Raw genomic sequence first — 9,672 nt, 5'->3', positions numbered from 1 at the left:
CATTCTCTTCTTGGGATCTTGGGTACACATGCACACGCGCCCGGCGTTAGTTTAAGCCACCGGGTCCGGAACTCGAACCGCAGTCGGCTACATGGGAGTCCAGTGACATAGCCATTACACTAACTGCTGGTCACAGACAACCCAATATATCTTCTATGTACACTTGCAATCTAAATAAGCATCTTCAACTTGTGGTAAGCAGGTAGTAGGGTGGGTAAGGTGATGGATTCCCACATGGCTGGCCACAGATCAAGTCCTGGGCCTGGTGACTTGAAAACTCACCAAGGGTGGGGCCAACAGGTGGTGTAGTGGTTAAGGCACTAGACTCCTACACGGCTGACCACGGTTTGAGTCCCAGACCTGGTAGCTTGCTTTATCTCTCTCTCTCTCTTATCCTGCTAGCTAAGGGATTCAAAAGTAATCATAAATTATTATTACTTTTTTTCGTTTTGCTATAGGGTATGTACGCTCACTGGAGAGAGAGCGTGCGCAAGTGAGAAAATACCTTCTGGGAGAATGGCCACACTGCAATTCCTGCTCCTACCTTTTCCTCTCAGGATTTTGGACACACACACACAAGGACTAGGTGTACTTCTCCAACCATGGGGTCTGGGACTCAAACCTCAAAGTCAGCCATGTAGGAACCAGCCACCTCAACCTCTGTACCTCCTGTTGGTCCTCACAAATTATTTTTAACACTATTAATACAAAGTACTTGGGTAATTTCTATTTGCTTGTAACTTCTTCCAGAACTGAGTGTAATTTTTTTTAAAAAAAGTATTTTATTTAACTTTATTTATTTATTTTAATTTGACCAGAGAGGGACAGAACAAAAAAGAGAGAGAGAGAGAGAGAGAGAAAGGAAGCCACCAGGTCCAGGACTTGAACCGCGGTTGGCCATATGGGAGTCCAGAGCCCTTAACCACCACACCGCCTGCAGGTCCCGCTAATTGTAATTTTTTTATCCTTTTTTTTTTCAAGAATTATTTTATTTTTTAACCTCTATTTATTTATTTTAATTTGACCAGAGAGGGACAGAATGTCCTTAACCACTACACCACCTGCTGGCCCCATTCTTTTTTTTTTTTTTAAAAAAAAGAGATTTTTGCTATAGGGCTCATGCACTCACCAGAGACATAGAGAAAGAGACAGAAAGCAAGAAATAACACCAGGTAACAAGAGTGGCCACGCCAAAAATCCCTTCTGCATTTTGCTCTTGGAATTGTGGGCACACTCATACATGTCCCTGATGTGAGTTTAAGTCAGTGTCCGAGACTGGAACCGAGGTCAACTACGCAGGAGTCCATCAACACAACTATTATGCTATCTGCTGGTCCCAATTTCTTTATCCTCTTAATCAAACCTTATTTATGAAATATTTTCTAATTTTCCAATGATATGGAAATGATCCTTTTTTTTCCCCTGAGAATTATTTAATTTTGGAGTTAACAGATTTCACAGTGGTTAAGACACTGGATTCCCACATAGCTGACCACGTTTCAAGTCCCAGACTTGGTGGCTGGAAACTCACAACAGGTGTATGTACATGCATGGCCAAAATCCTAAGAGAATGCAGGAGAAGGGATCACAGCATAGTCACCCCCCGGGTGGTGATTTCTCACTTTCTGTCTTTTCGTCTTTCTGGCAAGCACACGTACTTTATAACAAAAATCTCTGGGGGGAAAAATAATTACTTAATTTTATATATCTATTATTTATTTATTTAACTTTGCTATAGGGCACATATGCTCCCAGGGACAGAGAGAATGAGCAAGAGAAAGTGAGAAATCAAGTCACCAAATCCGGGACTCAAACCCCTGTTGGTCATGTGGGAATCTAGAGCCTTGCCAACACGTCGCCTCCCAGCCCCCAAATGGTCCACTTTTTAGGTTTTGGATTTGTGCCTCTATAAAAGGCAAAAACCTCTTTTAAAAAAAGCCAATTACTTGGGAACCAGCAGTTAGCATAATGGCTATGTAGCTGGACTCCCACGTAGTCGACCGCGGTTCGCATCCTGGACCCGGTGGCTTAAACTCACACCAGGCGCGTGTGTGTGTGTGCCCAAGATCCCGAGAGGAGAATGGAAGAGAAGGGATTGCGGTGTGACCACCCCCCTGGGGGGTGATTCCCTCCTTTCTGTCTCTCTGTCTGTCTGTGTCTGTCTGGCGAGCGCACGTGCCCTATAGCAAAAACATCTCTTAAAAAAAAGAAAGAAAACTGTTTAAACAACACTAATGCTTCATGAAACCTCTAAAATCTGTTGTTGGGACTGAAGAGTCATGCAGAACTAAGACAGGACATTTTGAGATCCACACAGGAAGATTGGGGCTAGTAGAGACTTCCCTGGACATACCAGGTGCACATGTGTCCAAAATCTGAAGCTGGCTGAGGCTGGAAGTAAACTGTGGCATCAAGACCCAGTTGGGTGCTCTCTCTCTTTCTCTCTGATGGAAAGAATAAACATTTTTTTAAGTCCTACTAACGTTGTTCATAGCTTTAATAGCTAAAAAGATTATAAAAATCTCAAAAGTGCAAAAGGAAAATTTCCTACACTCTAGAACTATACTGGCAAATATAATAGCTACATGTGCCTACTTAAATTGATAAAAATGAACAAAGTAGGTTCCTCAGTTGGACTAACCACCTTTAAAGTTTCAGTAGCTGTATGAAGCCAGTGGCCACTGCATTACATGGCACAGACATAGAGCATCTCCATCATCACAGTGAGTCCTACTGGGCAGCACCAAAGAAGAAATTAAAAATCTAGGAAGGCAGAAGATTTAAAAGTGCCATGGAAACCTAAGTGGTAATATTCTGAATTGCAGAGCCCATGGGAATTACACTAGTTCCTTTCTTGTGCTTCTTGTTCTACTTGATATCAAAGTACTAGACTCAAAATTTTTGTCTAACACCTACTAAACCCACCCAGTCACCTAATAGGTACTTTTTTCTTCCTTGAGATTGAGTTTACCTCTTCCAACAGTGCTCTCAGGATTTACAGATACCTGTAATCTCAATACGACCAAGACTAATTGAGCTTCACATACTGCCACAGTGTACCTAAATCTGCCGTTTTCAGTTTTTTACCTCAAGAAATTACACTATGCATTGAATTACTAAGCCAGAAGAATGGAAATCATCTTGACTATTCCCTTCTCCCTTATCACCCACATCCAATCAATCACCATATCCTACTGGCACCACCTCTTAAATTATACTCTAGCTGTCCACTTCTCTCCTTCCCACTGCCACTCTGTCCCAAAGCCTCTATACTCTCCCTACTGGACAAGTATAACAGCATCCTCACCCTGAATCCACTTATGTTCCTTTTCAAAATACTTTCACAGCTATGCGAGGTGGCATAGTGGTTAAGCACTGGATTCCATATGGCAGACTCCACGTCCCAGACCTAGAGGATTGAAAATATGCCAGGCATATGTGCACGCATGCCCAAAATCCCTAGTAAATGAACTACAGCACGGTCATCCCCCTCAACCCCAGGGAGCTCTCATTTTACTTTTCTTTATTTCTCCCTTTCTCTCTCTCTCTCACCAATGAGCACCCTATAGCAAAAAACTGAAAGATAAAAAAGCATTCAACTACTATCCAATGTTGTTATTTCTATTCACATCACTCCTAAGATAAAATCAAAAGTTGGATACTAGGTCTTGCAGATGTGAGTCTTATCTATTTTTACTACACTGAGAGCACCTTTTGACTGCTGTATTCCAACCACAGTAAGAATATGTTCGCTGTATCTTGTTCACAGGCTTTACCTCATGCAGTGTTTTCCTCTTTGAGTGTTTCTACCCTCTTTGTTGGCTTCAACTCATCGTATAGGTTTTCTGGGTGAGTTTTCCTGGGCTTCAAATGTGATTATGTCCCACCAATTTAACACTTGATTCTATAAGTTATTAAAATTCATCACTCATTTTTTACTATTATATTTTGTCTCACCTATAAGATGATACATACTAGGAAATCAATCGCTTTCTTCACATTATTCTACACTATGTTACCAGAACATACCAGAGAACTCAGCACATCATAGAAACCAGTAAACATATAATGAATTATGCAAAATCAGCTAATAAAAGAATTACATTTTAAAACATTAGAAGTAGTTCTAAACAATAATTTAAACCAAAGCAGTACTGACCTGGTGTTTTCATTATATTCAAAAATTTGAACTTTGGCCATTGCGTTTGGACTACTGTCATCACTTCCTACAGCTATCATGGGGGAATGAGCACGAGAGCTAGAAAGGAAGAGTAAAAAGCATAATAAAATGAATACACATCTAATTCAGAGAATTCAAAAACTGAAGTCAAGGAGACAGACAACCTTTAAGTCAGCCTTCCCCTGCTGTGACCTCTAGATTTCTGCCATACCTCACACAGCCACACTTACAAGTATGTGTATTTGAGGATGTAACAAACAGGAACCAAGGACACTACCCTCTGAAGCGTTTTAAACCACATTTAAAGAAAAAAGAATCATTTTATTTACCTTTATTTATTTATTTTAATTTGACCAGAGAGGAACAAAATACGTGAGTGTGTGTGAAAATGAGAGAGAGAAAGAGAAAGCAAACCACCAGGTCAAGGACTCAAACTGCAGTCAGCCATATGAGAGTCCAGCACCCTTAACCATCACACCACCTGCCAGCCCCTAAACATTTCCTATAGCTTGGACTAAAAGGAGCTCTTTTCCTAAACAAAAACATTTTAAGCACTCAAAGAATTAAAAAAGAAACAAGGTCTTAGTGATTTTTCTTCCTAAAAGATTTGGTCATTAACTATAAAACAAAAAGTAACACCATTGTGACCAAAGGATTCTAAACACTTTGTAAAAAGATGGGACCAGCAGATTATATAATGATTAAGTCACTGAACTCCCACACAGTCAAATGCAGTTTGAATCAAGCGGCTTAAAACTCATGATATGGGCATACAGCAAAAACATCCAACTCTCAACCAAATAGTGTAGACAGACCGCCTGCATCACCTTCTCTGCTAAAGTTCCACGAAATGATGAAAGAACAGTTATCAGAACAGAGCTAGAAATCAAAAAGGTATACCATCAGAAATGAAGAAAGTTCAGGAACTTAGACTGAGAAAAAATGCAAAGGGAAGAGTCCACATCACCATCAGTAAATATGAAATTCCGGAAGCGCCAATGTCCAACCAATAAATGCAAAGAATAGAAATGAGTCATGCAGCAATCATGATTCAATTAAGTAACTGCATTCAGAAAACTGGTGGCACATAGGCAAACAAGATCATGCAAAAAGAAAGACTTGGTGTGGTGCCACTTTCTTCCACCTTTTGTTTTGTGCATCTCCAATAGAAGTAAAATAACCTAACTTCCTCTTTTTCAAGAGAGAGGAGTTGAGCCCTGCCCATCTCACCAAGGAAATATGCGGCTGTACTCCCTGTTCTCTGCAGGATGTGGGGTAAAATTCCATGCCCCTGAAGACAGATTTACTGAGGCAGCTGTGTTTGTGTGGTGTCTTGCTGTGCTAAAGGAAGTAAAGCTTCTGGTCTCTCCCTGGACTCTTGTAGACTACTGCATACTTCAGGCTCTAATTCTAGTAACCTCTGCATTTAAGATCAGGAAAATGTATACATTTTCGGGGTTCATGTCATCTGAATATGTGACTGTGGTCTTTACCTTGGAGGAGTGGCAGGACCTGGATGATGGTGAGGAGACGTTATACAAGGATGTGATACTGGAGTCCTACAACAACCTGGCATTCTTGGGTTAGTGGAACTCTTAAGTAGTTCCCTGAAATTAATGACTTCCTTTCATAGTAAATGTACAAGAACTGTGTACCATTTAATGCTATTTAAGAGTGAGGTCTCATTCCATGGGTTATTGTGAGTGGCACCCTAACAAACTGCTTGAATTGGCCCCTTTATTGGACAGCTGATGAAGATGAACTACTGCTACTCTTCAAATAGTTGACAGGAACGGTCTGGCAAAATTTTACTGCCAAGCCTATAGTAATCTTCAAATTGGAGCAAGGAAGAGAGCCATGGAGATAGAACTTCCCAAGAAGAGCCTCCAGGTTAGCTAGTATATACTTGTCAAGGACCAATTCACTGTATTTTCTTTTAAAGAGCTTTTATTTTATTGAGAGGGAAAAACAATGAACACTAGTAGTGGTGAGATAAAATAAAACAGAAATTTCTACTGGGATAAAAGTATGGAAAAAAGGGGTATATTATTTTTTGAAAGCGTCCCAAAGGGAAGATATGCTCAGGGAAGTTAGTACTTATTTTTATTGGATATAAATCCTTTCTAAGGAACAGTCCTGCTTAAGTGATAATAGTTCCTCTTTTCTTCATGAAAATAGATGAGTTAGAAAATTCTTAACATTATGGGGCCGGCGAGTGGTGTGGTGGTTAAGGGTGTTGGACTCCCACATGGTTGACCATGGTCTGAGTGCATGCTATTTAAGAGTGAGGTCTCATTCCATGGGTTATTGTGAGTGGCACCCTAACAAACTGCTTGAATTGGCCCCTTTATTGGACAGCTGATGAAGATGAACTACTGCTACTCTTCAAATAGTTGACAGGAACGGTCTGGCAAAATTTTACTGCCAAGCCTATAGTAATCTTCAAATTGGAGCAAGGAAGAGAGCCATGGAGATAGAACTTCCCAAGAAGAGCCTCCAGGTTAGCTAGTATATACTTGTCAAGGACCAATTCACTGTATTTTCTTTTAAAGAGCTTTTATTTTATTGAGAGGGAAAAACAATGAACACTAGTAGTGGTGAGATAAAATAAAACAGAAATTTCTACTGGGGTAAAAGTATGGAAAAAAGGGGTATATTATTTTTTGAAAGCGTCCCAAAGGGAAGATATGCTCAGGGAAGTTAGTACTTATTTTTATTGGATATAAATCCTTTCTAAGGAACAGTCCTGCTTAAGTGATAACAGTTCCTCTTTTCTTCATGAAAATAGATGAGTTAGAAAATTCTTAACATTATGGGGCCGGCGAGTGGTGTGGTGGTTAAGGGTGTTGGACTCCCACATGGTTGACCATGGTCTGAGTGCCAGACCTGGTGGCTTACTTTCTCATATTCTCTCTCTCTCTCTTTCTGGTCAAATTGGAAAATAATAATAATAATAAATAAAGTTAAATAAAATAGTTCTTTAAAAAAAATAAAATTCTTAACACTAGTAAAGACAGGGTATACAATATCATCACAGTTTTAAGAAAAAGGACAGGAAATATAAATGGCAGATGAAAATCTTTCAGTATGAAACTATAGCAAGTCAGTATGTAAGTATTTTGCCTGGATGTTTTGTCAGATATTACAATAAAGGGAAACATAAAGGAGCAAAATAAAACAACTTGAATTCCAAAAATAAAAAAGAGAAAAAAAGAAAAAGATGAGTCAATAGATCATCAAAAAATTGACAAATCAGTAAGTGGAGATATAATTGTATTATTTGAAAGACGACTGTCAACAAAAATGACAATCAGAATTTTCACAAATAATGTATCCATATTTTGAGGGATGGAAAGTTTTATCAATAGTCCATAAACATCTTTCTTATGGGTAAGTATGAAATTATTTAAAGATAATATATCAAGAACCACAGGTTTAAGTAAATCATTTTAAAATATAACCAGCTGATGGCATAATGGTTATGTCGCTGGACTCCCATGTAGTCAACCATGGTTTGAGTCCTAGACCCAGTGGCTTGAAACTCACGCTGAGTGTGTGTCCATGCTTGCCTAAGATCCCAAGAGGAAAATGGAGGAAAAGGGATTGTGGCATGGCCATCCCCCCTGGGAGGTGATTTTTTTGCTTTCTGTCCCTCCGTCTCTGTCTGTCTCTCTGATGAGTGCATGAGCCCTACAACAAGAATCTCTCTAAAAAAAAAGTAAAAGATAAATATATATGTGTGTGTATATATATAATATATATACTGATCTATCTATCTATCTACCTATAGATAGATGTCTATCTCAGTGGCCCAGCCATGGTGGTGTAAATCATAGATCACTGCTGCATGAGACTGGGACCTCATGAGAGGGCTGGATTTGGTTCCTGAACCAACCTAAAATACACTGGGTTCAGTTGCATGCATATATGATCCTAGCTAACTGGGAGGCTGTGACAGAATAATAAATAAAACATGACACCAGTGAAAAAGCAAATTCCAAAGAAGAAAAATGCACATGTTTATGCATGTCTGTGTGTTTTGTGCCTACTCATATGTGTTAGTATATATCTGGGTGTATTTGCATATATGAAAACATTATTTATTTGTACATGCATAGAAACTGCCCAGAAGATTCACACCAACATAATCGTAATGATTGGCTTTCTCTGCAGAATAGAAAGGGGACAAAAGGTATAACAGGGTAGAAAAGGGAGAATTTTTACTCTATTAATTAGCAAAAACATTTTTCAGAAAGTAAACCATCAGATTCTTAGCTTAAAAACTAATAATTTGTTATATTATATTATCAGAAGTTTGATATGTGAAGCTTACCTTGAAGGGTTCCAAGAAATACAACTACAGCTTAGCTTACATGAGATTTCATGCTGTAGAGACCATTGGCTGAGATTCATAACATCTGGTGCCTCATATATTCTTACTATACCATCAGCCGAACAGGTTGCTAACATAAGACCCATATGTTTGGGAGCAAATTTCACATCAGTAACGGATGTTCTGCTATCCACAAGAGTTGTCCTCTTAACCTGAAAAATAGTTCATTTAAATTAAACACAAAAAGAAAGTTTGGTAGAGTGAAAACAATGCAGGCTCTGGAATCATACAAAGACTCCCCTGTTGTTTGCTAGGTATATAACATTGAATTACATGACTAAAAAACATATCTGGGCCTTAATTTCCTACAAAACACATGAAGAAATATCACATGCAGAGCTGATAATCCCTAACAAATTAGTGTGCTACTTATTCCATTTAAGGCAGAAGAAAGTCTGCCTCAGAAAGTCTAACTTTTTTTAAATTTTTTTTACAGAGATTTTTGCTATAGGGTACGTGTGCTCATCAGAGAGACAAAAGGCAAAAAATCACCCCCTAAGGGGATGGCCACGCTGCAATCCCTTCTCCATTTTCCTCTGGGAATCTTGGATTCAATGCACACATGCCCAGCCTGAGTTTTAAGTTGCCAGGTCTGGCACTCGAACAACGGTCAACTATGTGGGAGTCTATTGACATAATCATACGCCATCTGCTGGTCCCTGAAAAGCCTAATTTTTATTACATTATCTAAAGCAGAATGGCCACAAAACCAGAATATGTTAGAATCTTATTATAGGTAATTTTATAATGCCCAAGAGCTAAAACTATGTGACTATGGGGTTGTATGGAAAGTCATGATGCATTTTTTGCATAGAAAAACAGAAAAAATACATCATGACTTTTTCAACCACCCAATATATTAAAAGAAAATACTAACATTGGATTTGGCAATGTTTTCTTAGATCTCACACCTGAAACAAAGGAAATACAAGAAAAATAGGTAATTTGGACTTTATCAAATTTTTAAAATTCTACCTATCAAAAGACATTATCAAGAGAGTGAAAAGGTAAAGTTAGCAGGTGACATGGTAGTTAAGGCACTGGACTCCTCCATGGCCAACTGCAGTTAGAGTCCCAAACTTGATGACTTGCTTTCTCA

General features: G+C 38.9%; 1 protein-coding gene across 1 annotated transcript in view; it reads right to left on the bottom strand.

Annotated features, from left to right (window-relative positions):
* The window catches only part of SEH1L (SEH1 like nucleoporin), a gene marked incomplete at its 5' end in the record, with an annotated part of 40,898 nt that overhangs the window by 16,741 nt on the left and 14,485 nt on the right, over positions 1-9,672 (bottom strand). Inside the window, 2 exons of the mRNA XM_006164156.3 lie at positions 4,160-4,258; positions 8,514-8,725. Of these exons, the coding sequence (XP_006164218.1) occupies positions 4,160-4,258; positions 8,514-8,725 (311 nt within the window). The remainder of the gene's footprint in view (positions 1-4,159; positions 4,259-8,513; positions 8,726-9,672) is intronic.

This window comes from Tupaia chinensis, unplaced genomic scaffold (genome assembly GCF_000334495.1).
Source record: "Tupaia chinensis unplaced genomic scaffold, TupChi_1.0 Scaffold143584_1, whole genome shotgun sequence".
NCBI classification, from domain to species: Eukaryota; Metazoa; Chordata; class Mammalia; order Scandentia; family Tupaiidae; genus Tupaia; species Tupaia belangeri.
Note: the sequence above shows the minus strand (reverse complement) of the source record. Positions and strands in the feature narration are given on the sequence as shown.